This window comes from Montipora capricornis, chromosome 8 (assembly GCF_036669925.1).
Source record: "Montipora capricornis isolate CH-2021 chromosome 8, ASM3666992v2, whole genome shotgun sequence".
NCBI classification, from domain to species: Eukaryota; Metazoa; Cnidaria; class Anthozoa; order Scleractinia; family Acroporidae; genus Montipora; species Montipora capricornis.
This window is the reverse complement of record NC_090890.1, coordinates 40,692,304-40,706,217: the sequence shown is the minus strand read 5'-3', so window position 1 is coordinate 40,706,217 and position 13,914 is coordinate 40,692,304. Positions and strand designations below refer to the sequence as shown.

General features: G+C 40.1%; 1 protein-coding gene across 3 annotated transcripts in view; it reads right to left on the bottom strand.

Annotated features, from left to right (window-relative positions):
* The window catches only part of LOC138058966 (neuronal-specific septin-3-like), a 14,015-nt gene extending 4,256 nt beyond the window's left edge, over positions 1-9,759 (bottom strand). Inside the window, exons 1-9 of one of the 3 annotated variants that reach the window (XM_068904443.1) lie at positions 9,684-9,759; positions 9,584-9,614; positions 5,892-6,047; positions 5,099-5,272; positions 4,634-4,759; positions 3,361-3,442; positions 1,382-1,519; positions 1,139-1,256; positions 416-514 (exon numbers count right to left, since the gene is read on the bottom strand). In XM_068904443.1, the coding sequence (XP_068760544.1) occupies positions 416-514; positions 1,139-1,256; positions 1,382-1,519; positions 3,361-3,442; positions 4,634-4,759; positions 5,099-5,272; positions 5,892-6,047; positions 9,584-9,614; positions 9,684-9,701 (942 nt within the window). In that variant the 5' untranslated portion in view covers positions 9,702-9,759. Of the gene's footprint in view, positions 1-415; positions 515-1,138; positions 1,257-1,381; positions 1,520-3,360; positions 3,443-4,633; positions 4,760-5,098; positions 5,273-5,891; positions 6,048-8,998; positions 9,125-9,583; positions 9,615-9,683 lie in introns of those variants that run through there. The other 2 variants (XM_068904444.1, XM_068904445.1) reach the window with 2 other exon arrangements.
* Between the last annotated feature and the right edge of the window lie 4,155 nt (positions 9,760-13,914).

The window sequence follows — 13,914 nt, the reverse complement described above, 5'->3', positions numbered from 1 at the left end:
TACAGCAAAATCTCAAACTAAGGCCTTGCCACATTGACCAAGGAAAAGCAAGGTCAATACAGCTAGGCCGAGGTTTGAGATTTTGCTGTAACAACCGCACGGTTGAGGTTATTAAGTTGTTTGTTATACGGTTAACAGAACTGTTCTAAAGAAGAAAAATCGGCCCGTGGGCACTAGGGAGAATAATTCTCTAGCGCTTAGCTGCTCTTAGCCAACCAGAGTGTGCATTATATTAGCCAGAAACACTAGCCATGTGTAATAAGACAAGATAATTCACGATGATCATTGTATTCAGCAAGAGTTAGATTTAGACAATGATCTAATGATCTTAATCCAACCCCATGCATGTGATCAAAACAGAGATATCAAATGACTGGACAACTACCTTGTATTTGTTTTCAAATAATCACCTCACCCTTATTCTAGATGTTGTTCTGGCTTCTTCTTCGTCAAGGTCATGTCTGTCGAGGATTGGGTAGATGTTGATGTTATTTTTTTGGATATCCTCACGTAACTGTAAAATTTAGTTAAGTGAATCATCAGTAATTTAATTAATATATTCCAAGGTTGCTGCCTAATGGTCGCCGGGTCACCTGAGGCGCATTATTTGCGAGTGCGGGCGACCAAATTTCTGAACAAGTAGCCCGAACGGGCGCCTTACTTGATTCATCCTCACTTTCTTGTAAATAATGATCCAAACTGGAATTAATTAATTCTTGGCTCTTGAAAAAATGAATCTGGCTACTAAGTGAAGAGCTCCCAGACAATTTTCTCAGGCAGCAGCCTTGTATCCTATAGTCCTTTGGACAGATGCTGGCCTTTAGCTGCATGTACTCAGTTGTACTTACAACTATCATAAAATGGAAACAGCTTATTGTTTATTAGCTACTTTAAACAAAGTCACAGGAACAACCTAACCACTGGTGTAGGTTGAAAACCAGACCACAAATACTGTACAAGGAGACATAACAGTAGGCGAGAAAATTGCAAGAATTGAACTAGAATTGTAGCTTCTGTAGATCCAACCACAAAGACAAGATATTCTGGTTGCAAGTCTCTTGTACCCACAGCTAGTGTACAAGTTAACATGCCAAAAACTGTTTAGGCTTCCTTAGGACACTGCACAGAGATATCTTACCCGCCGTCTAAATGCCTCACGTTCTTCAATGGTCAAAGTATCCGCCTTGGCAATTACAGGGACAATATTAACACACTTGTCTAGTCTTTTCATGAATTCTACATCAATGGGTCTTAACCTAAACATAAGAAGAAAAAAAGAATAATCAAAACTGTTCAAGGATAGCATGCACAGAATGATACAAACAGTATAATCACTTTTCTTATTCTTAGGCCTAGTAATAAATTCTTTGACACTGCCTACCTGTGTCCCGTTGGTGCAATGAAGTAAAGACAACAGTGAACACGGCTGTCAGGGACTCTGGGCTTCCGATTGATGCTAGTTTCTTCCATTAAGTACTTGTGGAACTGTTCATTTATGAACTGGAGGATTGGCTCCCAACTTCAAAAGTAATAAAACAATCCAAATCAGTTTGTTACACCTAAGTAACCAATTTTTTTATCATACAAGTGACACTTATCCTTGTTAAACCATGCCCAAAACCTATACACATCCCATGACAAAATAATGACAATAGTTGTTGGATTAAATAAATTTTTCCAAAATTCATAACTGTTCATCTAACGCTGTTACGCGGTGACCTAGACCAAGCTAGTGACCAAGCATCAATTTATTCTCGCAGTATGGTCTCCTCTTCTTTGATGACCTTGGAGGTGGCCTGGCAGGCCAATCCTTGCATAGATTGTACAAGGGCAGTGAGGACAAGGGAGAGGCGGCTCTTCAACAGAAGCTAGGCCACAATGCTGAATCAGATCATATGGGATGTTGTCAAGACCAGGGGACTTTCTTGGGAGCATTCTCTTCATTGCTTTCTCAAAACTCCACAAGAGATTGTGGTTGACTCATCCATGTGGGGTTGAGGGGGATGAGATTGGACATTTCTCAAGAAATGGTTCCTGGTTCAGTAGCGTGGAGAAGTGAATTTTCCAGCACTTGAAGATGTCAAAGCGGATCTGTTAGGATGTTTACATATACTGTGCATAAAGTGAAATCAAGTTGCAAGTGAAAAATAATACTGCTTCCAGTGTTGCGATTGGTAGTAGTTATTTTTCAAAAGTACTCTTAATCCGATCTGTTTTTTGATAGCTAAATTTTCGGTGGCTTCTGTCCGCCTCCATCAGAGCTACGACTATCGTTACTGCTTGCTCGACAAGCCGTCGTTATTTAACTTTAAATTCACGGTATGGAAGCGCAAGGTAGCAGTTTCCTCTCATAAACAGTGTCACTGTCCAAAGTGGAATGTCACAACTCCAAGAAAAGTCTCTTGTGATAGTTTAATGAATGTTACTAGTGCTAATCACCCTCACTTGCAATCGAGGACTGAATTGCGAAGGGCACGGCTCACAACATCGGGCTGAAAGCATACAAAGGCGCCTCTGGCTGCCGCTATAAAGTCCATGTTTGATGTCAGAGCACAGCACCACAGCTAGATGTTAGTTTGCTATGAGTCGATTTTGATGAGGGAGGAAAACTGGAGTACCCGGAGAAAAACCCTCGAGGCAGGTTGAGATCGATTGAAACTCAGCCCAAATGCTGGCCGAGGCCAGAATTGAACCCTGGCTCGCAGTGGTGGGAGGCCCGATAACAGATAACCACTAAGCCACCCTGACTCCCACCATGACATCCCATCACATTATCACACCGCATTCAAGGATGTGGGCATCCCTTGGATGGATGTTGTGATCCGTGGACTCAGCATTGCTGATTTGCTGTTGCTCCCATGACCTGGATCATGTTCAGCTCTGCGCAAGTTCCGCAAGCACTTACTCTCCACCCTGACATATGTGAACGAACAGTCATGGCAAGTCACTTTGTAAATACGTCAGGGAGAGTAGCGCTCGTGGAACTCGCGTGGAGCTGACCATGATCCAGGCCACACGAGCAACAGCGAATCAGCAATCAAACAGCATGCTGAGTCCACGAATCACAACATCCATCTGAGGGATGCCCACATCCTCCAATGCAGAGTGATAAACAATCAAAAGAGACTTTTCTTGGAGTTAGAGTGGCATTCCACTTTGGACAGCAACACTGTTAACAAGAGGAAACTGTTTCCTCGCACTTACATACCATTAATTTACAGTTAAATGACGACACCTTGTAGAGTGAGCAGTAACGATCGCCATAGCTCTGATGAAGGTGGACAGAAGCCACCGAAAATTTAGCTATCAAAAAAACGATAGGATTAGGAGTACTCTTGAAAAATGAAATCAAGTTCTTACCAGCTTTCATTATTGATCTGATCGCCAAATCCTGGTGTATCTGTAATTGTGAGCTTTAATCGAACACCTTTCTCTTCGATCACTAGAAAAAAAATAATAATTTTTGTCACTTCATGGCATGAAATACTATAATTATTAATATTGGATCTCCCTCTAGTTGGATTTTTCAATTAACATCTATAATTATTATTAGTAAAAATACACAGGTGATTCTACAAAATCGTGCACTCTCATTGGCTCGCTATCTCGGATTATCAGCCGATAATCACCTCGACGGACAAAATGGCTGCCAGTAGTCGTTTTGCCACTGTAAGTGAAGATGATTTCAAGTTGAAATGTTTTTTTTTTCTTTTTTGAAGTAATCACCTGTGTATTTATACTAAAACAATTATTCGCCTCAGGCTCAGTGATTATTGGTGAATAATCACCTCGACTTCGTCTAGGTGAATATTCACCGATAATCGCTTCGCCTTCGGTGAATAATTGTTAAATATTTTTCATTGTTAAAACCGACAAAATTAATGAAAAATTTTTTTTCATTGACAATAAATTAATAATATTTTTAAAGTGCTACCATGACCAAAAACCAATTCTACTTTTTCTCTGTATTTCAAAACTACATGTACATGTATGTTAACTGAACACTAAGTGACCTTGATTGATCTTTTCCTGGTATTTGTTGACAGCAATTTCTTCATTCAACACAGTTTTTAATCCATACAGTTTTGCATTACAACAAGAACGTGACCAGAACCTTGTAGCTTAGTAACCAGGCATTAGATTGAACGCAAAGATGAAAAACTGGACACTGTTCTCACAGATACACCACACCCCCGATTGCTTGCGACAATTTTTGGAAAAAAAGGTGTGGCTTATCTACTGGTGTTTAGGTATTAGGGAGTTTAAGATCTACGACGCAAGGGAAACGTCATTTAAAATTGCAACTTCAGGTTAATTTATCTTTTTCATCATTTTTGGCTTGTCTAACTTCTTAAAACTAGTGTAACTTTCCAGGAACTGAATTAGGAAGTGCGGTGTTGAAGCTACGACAGAAAATTCAAATTCGCTGCCTTGTGTTCATGTTCTCTGAAAAACTTGAGAATTGGTAATTTCACGTTGTAGATTTGCAGAAAATGTGAAAGAAATGTACAAAAATGAAAAATGCACGTGCAGAGCGTGCAAAGCTTTTGTTTTTGCTCATTAAATATGCAAAAATTGTGACGTTTTCGTTGCCGTCGCGTCGTAGATCTTAAACTCCCTATTATAAACATACCATGACTAACAGATTTGACTTCTGCTGTCTTGGGTATCACTGAAGCAGCTCCAGTTGATGAGATTCTACTAAGTCGACCTTTGAACAAGGTGTTTACCATGGTAGACTTGCCAAGACCAGTCGCACCTAAAACAACAAAACTTAGTAGTACATTGTGTAAGCTTGGAGGTAATTAAAAAATACACTGTGGTAAGGCAACATTTCAGAAATATAGATGTGACTAACTCTCTGCTATAGTCATATCCCAACAAAGCATTCAAATCGCACACATTGACCCCTGAGAGTGACACTTGTTAGATTTTACTCTGTCTAAAGCCACACAATTTTACTTGTCATTGACCCCTGAGAGTGATACTTTATAAATTTCACTCTGTCCAACGCCAGACAATTTTACTCATCAATGGGAGGGGTCCTAGGGCATTTGAGGTGTGAATGGGTTTAAATTATTATTCTCCTTTCACATACCCACAACCATTAAGTTGAATTCAAAGCCTCGTTTGAGAGACTTCTTGCGGATCTGCTCCTGTACAGTATCAAACCCAACATATCCTTCCAGAGCGGTCTTCAATTTACCCCAGTGAGTCATGGCTTGCATTGTCTCCATCATTATTTCAATGAAATTCTGATAGGATAACAACCCTAAACAAAATTAAAAAGATAAACCTTGACTTTGAACATCATTTGAACCCAGCTATTCATTAGAACAACAACAATAACAGTATGTGGGTTATACTAGCATAGTAAGGGGTGACGCATGGTAAAATCCGAGACCAGCCAAGACGCCGTGACCCTTGTTTGCGAATCTGAGACTGAGACCAAAACATGCAAGATTTAACAAAAAAAAAATTATTGCTGTGACATCTGTCCTATTAAGTACAAGTTCTATCACAATCCTTGGACAAACCATTAAGGTGGAGGTGTTGTGTTACTGGCGAGGAAGCAGTTAAAGGTCAGTAAACAGCAAGTCAATCACTATTATAGGAGTTTTGAGGTTCTTGAAGTTGTCTTAAGTTCTACCAGCAACCACAATTTAAGGCTTAAGTTGTTAATGTATAACGTCCACCTCCATTTTTGGTTTCGTCCAGAACTCCACTGCTTCACAATATTTACTAGCTCCAATGGCTAGTGGAAGCTCAAAATCTACTAGCCAAAACTGAAATTTCACTAGGCTGTGGCTAGTTGGCTACCGTTAGTCTCAAGACCTGAGGTAAACAGATGATAATTTATTGAAAATAAAAAACAAACCAGAATAAAATACCTTTCTCTGCTTTGTTTTCAGCTTTGCTGTTGATTGTCTCCTTCTCACTTTCGCTAAGTTGTGCTCCCAGCAGCTGGACAGCAAGGGTGGAGATTGTTGCCACATCAACATACCCAGTCTCTTCAACATCTGCAAACTTGAAGACCTTTGACAATGCTGGAAATTGAACATACATGTAATATTTGTAAATATCAAAAATGATAAAAGACATCACATATCACAATGTGTTTTCTCTCAACTCTTGCGTATATATTTACTCTCAATTGATGCTACTGCGGTACATGTAAACAGGATCTCTTTACAAATAAGGTTTTTTTTTCTAGAGTGCTCATTTTGGTAAATCTCTTGACCTGTTTGTTTGATTAATTGTGAGGAGAAATAAGAAGCTGGTCAATCTCAGGGGTAAATGGTTATATCATCAACCTCCCCACTTCAGCAACCTACTGTAAGACATCAAGATGAGCCACCAACATGTGAGAGAGGGGGGAGGGGGGTTCCATTGTTTCTATCTTTGCACGCTGTTCACACATTTTGGCACATGTCACAGATTCCTCCCAGGTTATTAAGATTTGTCACTTGAAATACTGAAACTAAATTTTATGTAGTGCAAAGACAATATTATTGGTTTGGCTATTTCCTGCAAACGAATTACACTTTCATTTAATCAATAACATTACTAACTCTATATTTTAAGAAAGACAAAATCACAATGCATCAATCAAAAACAATATTCTGTTAGCATTTTTATGAAAGTCTGAAACAAATAGAGCACAGGCAAAGGTTAATTTTTTTAAAATGTCAGGGCTCGAAATTAACATTTTTAGTAAGGCGCCAATTGGCGACTGATCCAAAAATTTGGTCGCCAGATCTTAACTTTTAGTCGCCATTTTTTTCACTGATATTTTTTTCTTCATTTTTCTGATGATCATGTACACATGCAATCTTCTTCATAGTCCTAAGTTTAGGTACACTTAAGGACGTTCGCGCCAATTGTTTCTGCGCATCCTTACTGCGCACGCAAATTCACACGCCACGTCATACACGAGCGCGCGAGCGCTAAGTAATAAAATGAGAACTGATAGGGCAAAAGGCCATTGCTATAGCTTTGCCTGGATTTAACGGTCTTGGAAGTTCGGTGACCCCTATTTTTCTTTCCAGAAACGGATTTTATTTACAATGATCTCCACGTTGTCCAAAAATGAACAAAAAATCAATGTGGGAAGTTAAAAAAATTTCAAGATTTCTGCTCACAGGACATCAAATCCTGCCATCTTGTGGCTGCAAGGCGCGTGAAACTGTGGTCGCTAAATGCAAACTTGATCTTTAAGGAACCTCACCAGTTGACTAAATTCACTTAATTAGTCCACTTAAACAATATTTGGCAGAGAAGATTTCACTTCAAAGATTTAATTGCAATATATTTGGGTTTACAGACACTGGCCTTATTCGATAACGAAGCCCGATTTTGTCACATTTTGGGTGTTTTTCCGGACATGTTCTCTCCAAAACGAAGTCGGTGACCCCCCATTTTTTTTACATTTCTGACATAACTAACTCATCATCTTACAGTGGTAAAAGTTTCAGAAAAAAATCAATGTTGCAAAAATTTAGTGCGAACGTCCTTAAGCTTCTAAGACTGAGATACTAAAACTTAAAAGGAAGCCAGGGCTCGTAAAACATATCATTACGCATTACGAGGTAAATAATCAATGTGAAAGCAGCTTTAGTCACGTTTCCTGTGCTTCCTCCGCTTTTGTTAAGTTTCCATGTAACATCGAGTCTATAGCTTACATAAATAGACGAACCTGAACATAAACAATCACCAGTTTTCCATATTTTCAGCGCTAAAAAGCCAAGGCTTCGTTGTGAACTTCACGCTTCAATGATTGCACGTGTTGTTTAGTGCGCCCGCAATACCAGCTGCGCTCGATTATGAAACATGGAGATCGAAGAGCCAGAAGAGTCGTGGGTTTGTTTTGTTATTTCTGTGCGCATAAATCGTGCATTTTATCCAAAACTACGGTTGATTTGCCTTTGAGGTTAAAAGGATGAAGGAAAAAGGTGAAGGTTAGTCGCCCACTGGCGACTAGCTCTAAAAATCTAGTCGCCAACGCTTGATTTTTGGTCGCATTGGCGACCAGTGAGTCGCAATGTCGAGCCCTGAGTGTACCAACAATATCCCTTGTTGTTGTACCTTTTAAAATTATGATTATTAAAATTTTTGTATTTGTATTGCTTTATAAAAAGTACTGTATTGTAAAGTACAATAATTATTGACCATTTGGAAAAAATGTGGTACAAGTCTTACAAACTGATACCATTATTATTATTATTATTATTATTATTATTATTATTATTATTATTATTATTATTATTATTATTATTATTGGTAGTGGTAGTAGTAGTAGTAGTAGTAGTATTTTGACAGTTATATATGTCATAGTTTTCCCCTTCAAATTATATGAAATGATATCATATAATTATTATTATTATCATCTACCAAAATTTTTCCCACTGTTTAGAAAATGAAAGTTAGAAACAAAAATCATTGCATTTCTTATTCCAATTCTTTCACTTTGTGGCTCATTAGTACTACATTGTGGCAACAGGTGCCATCTTTGTTCAACCACACCCTTCCTTCCACAAAGCGAAACTCTGACAAAGAGCCAACAATATCTTTAAATAAACCTCTGGAATACAGCATCTTTCAAGGACAAATCCTATAAATTAAAGTGATTAAATTTGAACCCCAAGAAGTGCTTTTCTCCGAGGAATTAGCAGTGAAATTACAGTATATTTGGCTTTATATGTACATGAATTGTATACCACTTTTTCCCAAAAAGTCTGCTTATAAATCAAAAACAAGGCATCTCATAAAATCTATACACTATTAAAAAACATCAAAAAACGCACTTCAACACACGGTCATCGAATGAAGAAATTCTTTACATAAGAAAAGGACAACTTTTTAAAAAAAATCCTTTTATAACGATTTCTAAGTTCGTTTTCCTTAGTGGATAAAATTGAACATTTTAAGGGCAAATGTGAATTATAAATGACAACTGCCACAAGCTAAGCCGCAAGGATTTCCAAATAACCTTACTTACAGTCACGAAACGCAGATTTATCCGGAAATTCCGAATCCATGATTATTTTTGCAAACCGAAGTGATGGGTATGGATGAAGAACGCACGCCGCATTGCGAATAAAAAGAATCAATACGAATTAAAAACTTTAATATAATGTAAAATAGATCAAACACAAACAATGAAATTGTTTTGACAAAGCAACCAATCGCTCAATGGTATTCTTTCATAAAAGTTTAAAGAACACGAAACAATTAACGACGATGCGAATCATTCAAATGCCGCTGTCAGTTGCGGTCTAATGCAGTGCATACCAACTCGAAATCTACAGATCTTCGACCTCAAGGCATATTTCTTCAATATTTTCAGTGGTTATGGAAGAAAAACAATTAGAATAGAATTAAAATTTGACAAAAGGATGTACATGAGCGATGGCAATATAGTGCTTTGTTCGGCGTATTTTAGAACACATCTAAGACGATCTCAAGTACTAAGTATAGTGAAAGAATGCAACCAATTTTTTGGCCTCCAGAGAAGTGTGAACCTTGGAAGGCAGCAACAAGACATATTAATCAATAAAATAAGCATGAAACAAGAATAACAAACCTTCAACCTGTGCTCCCGTAAGGAGAAACTGCTGAAACACAGAAAATATATATCTGTCAAAAGAAAATGGGTTACAAAATTTACGGCATGTCAATCCCACCTTATCTGTGGAGGCCATCTTCTTTACTGCCGCGTCAATCCTTGCTGGAAGCGGCTATGTGACAGCTCGTTCCCAGGTTCTCCAATATTCGTCACGCAATCCCAGTACTTCTTTCCAAGCATACTGCTAAGGCATTTGATGTGAAAGGATGGATGCGGTGGATACCTTCGGGACTATCAAGGAGATGCACCGAGACTCCGACGGGAGAAATGCTTATGTTCGCTTAAGGGAGGTACCTTTGGCTGACGATTTTCATCCGCCTGAGCTACAAACAGTGGGCACCATATTGCTGTAGTCCTAAAATCACTGGGCAGCCGCAGCAGTTTGTATGAAGAAATCCCTTTGCCGGATTCGGGTTATAAGATTAAAAGAGACTACAATGTTCGGATTCACAGACTGATTCACAGCGGAAGCATACACGGGTCAAGGCAGATGAGGGAGTTGAGGAAAAAGCAAGCGTAAAAATTAAATGTGGCTTGAAAAAAAAGGTTGTCGGTGGGTCTATCTCGCCACTTAAGACGCATATGCGGTACTTGTATTCAATCAAAGCATAGTTAATAGAGAGGACTTGTTTTGAAGCACGGCAAAAAACAAAGGAGCAAACAAAGATGCCAAGATTTAGGTTGGAAAGTCCACGACCGTGCACAATCTTTTGTTTTGCGCTCATACACTATGCATAAATTACGTAACCAACACATTTCTATTGGTTAGTTCCTCAGTACGGAGTAAACAACTATTGTGTTTTGTGCACGGTCAATGCCAAAAAAGAGAACAAAAACCTACAACAAAGAAGTTTTTCGGGTTTCATAACCATTTCCCTCTTAACTATCATCAAAGATAAATCAGGATAGGCTGCTGATCAGGAATAATATCATTAGTCCTGAAACTGTTTTGTTTAACGGAAGCCGACATGATGTTACACTGCTCAGTGTTCCACCTTTTCTCAGCATCGGGAGTGGAAGCGGAATTAGGCTATTTCCGAGTTGCTGTTCGTCTCGGTTTCGAAGTGAGTCGTGGTCCTCAAATGAGTTTGATATGCATAAGAATGGTTGTGCACCAGGACTCGCTTTGAAAGTGAGGCATGCAGCAACTCGGAAAAGGGCTCTTCTACGTGCACAAATCTCTTAATACACCTCTTTTACCACCATCCCCCCCCCACCCGAAAAATTGCATAGGCATTGTTTCCGATTTCTCTTTGGACATCTTCATATGTTTTATTGTTTTACGACACATCTGGTTTGTCTCTTCTACTGGGCAAACCTGCCCATAGGGAAGGAGCACGAACAGGACTCGAGGTCCTATGCGAGGTGCTCCACCCTACCCTATCCAGACCAGAAAGACCAGACCACAACACCAGGAACTACATTCCCGGCTCTTACGACAAGTGTGCGGGTTCTTTTACGTCCCACAGGATTATGAACATTGAAGAGTTGTGAGACGGGACCTCCGGCTTATCGTAGTTATCCGAGAAGACTAGAGAGTTTAACCATTTGCAGATGTAATTACAAAGGCAGCACTTTCTCCTCAGTTATTTAAAGACCCTGAGTGTTGGTCCGGCCGGAGTTGAACTGACGACCTCCCGCGTGACAGCCCGGTGCCAACTGAGCCACCGGTGCGCGGTGGCTCAGTTCCCAGTACAAAGAACTAGTCGAAAATTACAGACCTATTTCGCTGCTTTGTATTCTGTCAAAGGTACTTGAGAGATGTATTTTCAACAGATTAAGCTGAACCTCTTAAGCAGTTCCTTGTCTTATGGGCAACACGGATTCATGAATGCCGACTGAGCCACCGGTGCGCGGTGGCTCAGTTCCCAGTACAAAGAACTAGTCGAAAATTACAGACCTATTTCGCTGCTTTGTATTCTGTCAAAGGTACTTGAGAGATGTATTTTCAACAGATTAAGCTGAACCTCTTAAGCAGTTCCTTGTCTTATGGGCAACACGGATTCATGAATGGCCGTTCGACAATGACTTGGATGCTCTGTTTTCTTCATAAAATAGGTCAGGCCTGGATAACACATCAATGCGATATTGTTTATCTTGACTTGTCAGAAGCATTTGACACGGTTTCCCCAGCCTGCGTAACTGGCGGGATTTTTGATGCGAGAGGCAGATTAGGGAGCGAAGCCGCGCGGAGAATGGGGAGCGCCCCCGGCCCCTGGCTACGGTTTCCCATTCTCGTCTTCTTCAAAAACTTGCCGCTGCTGGCATTAATCGCTCCTTGTTCTCACAAACAGGACCCAGAAAGTATCAACCAAGGGTGCAACATCCTCATCGATGCCTATCTTCTCTGGAGTTCCCGCCAGGGAAGCATTCTGGAGCCAATAGGGTGTATTATTCTGGAGCCAATATCTTATATATGGCATATAAATGATCTGCCAAACGAGTTATCTAGACAAGTTCTTGATGGCTTATCTTTTGCTGATGACACCAAATTGGCCCGCATCATCCATTCTGAGTCTGATATATCTCAATTTCAGCAGGATATTGACAAAGTGTTTGACTGGTCTACTAATTGGGACATGAACTTTAACCTCGGAAAATGGGAATTCGTCCTGGTGACGCGAAAGAAAACTCCATTCCAGAGTTCCTATCATATTGGGAATCATGCAAGAGAAAATTAGGGGACAGAGAGGGAGGCTCCCGGTCCAGCCCTTGAGATATGTCATGTCCACGAAAGTTAGTTATTTTCAGCCGCATGCAGGCCAACCTCGGTCTGATGTTTGAAAGAAAAGCAAAGATTTTATGTAATGGCGGACGAAGTAGACTTAACGTTTGTCGATGACAAAGACTTTCAGAAACGCGGAAAATGCTTTTTCTGGTCTGATAATTCCAGCTGGGAAATAAGTTCCACTATTTTTGTGGACACGAATGACTCGCTGGCTGACATCAGTGAATTTAACGGAGGACGCGCGTCAGAAACGAATAGCGAAGGCGACAGTTCATGGCACGACTACAGCGATGTTAGCGATCAACAGTCGGATGACGATCACACCGAGGAAGCCTCGACATCTTTTTTCATCAGCCTTCCACGTGCCCCGTCATTTTCTCTTTTCACTAAGAACCTGAGGGCAAGGCAAGACTGTATGCGGACGTCTCGGAAGATAGACTTCCGCTAGAACAAAGACTTCCGCTCGTCTAAAAATAACTTTCGTGGACATGACATATCCCGGCCAACGCGCTGAGCCTCCCTCTCTGTCCCCTCATTTTCTCTTGGAATCATGTCATTTCACAGGCTGATACTCAAAAAGACCTTGCGATTGTTGTTAACGGTACCACAACTTTAAATGGAACTCCCACATTTCTTCCTTGTCGTCTAAAGCTAACAAACTTTTAGGCTTTCTTTATAGAACATCTCTTCCTTCCATTTTCTTTTTCCAAGTTATCCATTATACATTATCGAAATTTTGTTCGATATTCAGTTTTCCGTACTGAATTTCGTTATTCTTTAACGGAAACTGTAAAATTCTTGATTCCAAATGTTCGAACGCTAAATATTCTTTATTCATTTTCCTTTTTAAGCAGTTATTCATTATCCCGCTTCCACCCCGATTAGCAGTGTATCTTTATTCCCCGATAGCCGCGCTCTTGAGGACCCTTACCTCGCATCTGCCTTGTGCTTGCGTCTGCGATTGTGTAGCGAATTTCCCAGTGTAGATAGTTGACTCAGACTCAACCTAAACAGACACACATCACGCTTGCGCGCCCTTTTTTGCTTGTTTATCAAAATGTATATATTTTCGCTTGCTTTCGAGACTGATCTTCCTTTCGGTGTTATGCCGGGAATGAGTGCCTGTTTGCTCTAGAGAATAGGAGACGCAAACACAAGCGAAAGCGCAGATCAGCGTTACACAATAGGGACGTGTCTGGGTCTTGCATTCACACTTGCTTTTTCTTTTTAACATGCCTCGATTTTTGTCTACACCTGCGTTTGTATCTTTGTTTTGAACCGACAACACGACTCCTAAGCTCTCAAGGGCATCCATGGTGCCAATAGGCCCGCAACGCATGCATAAATCACGAAAAAAAAAAAGGTCTGTCGGAAGCGTGCTTGAGTTTCAGGAAAATGAGCCCCAAAATCTGCAGAAACAATGGTCAACCTCAGAAGTTGGGCGATTGGGATCTTTTTGTTGAATTCGCACATTTCTTGTCAAACTTTATAACACTTGAAAGAAAACAAAACCAAACTAACAAAAACAAAACCATCATTTTGACACAGAAGTATCCTTTGT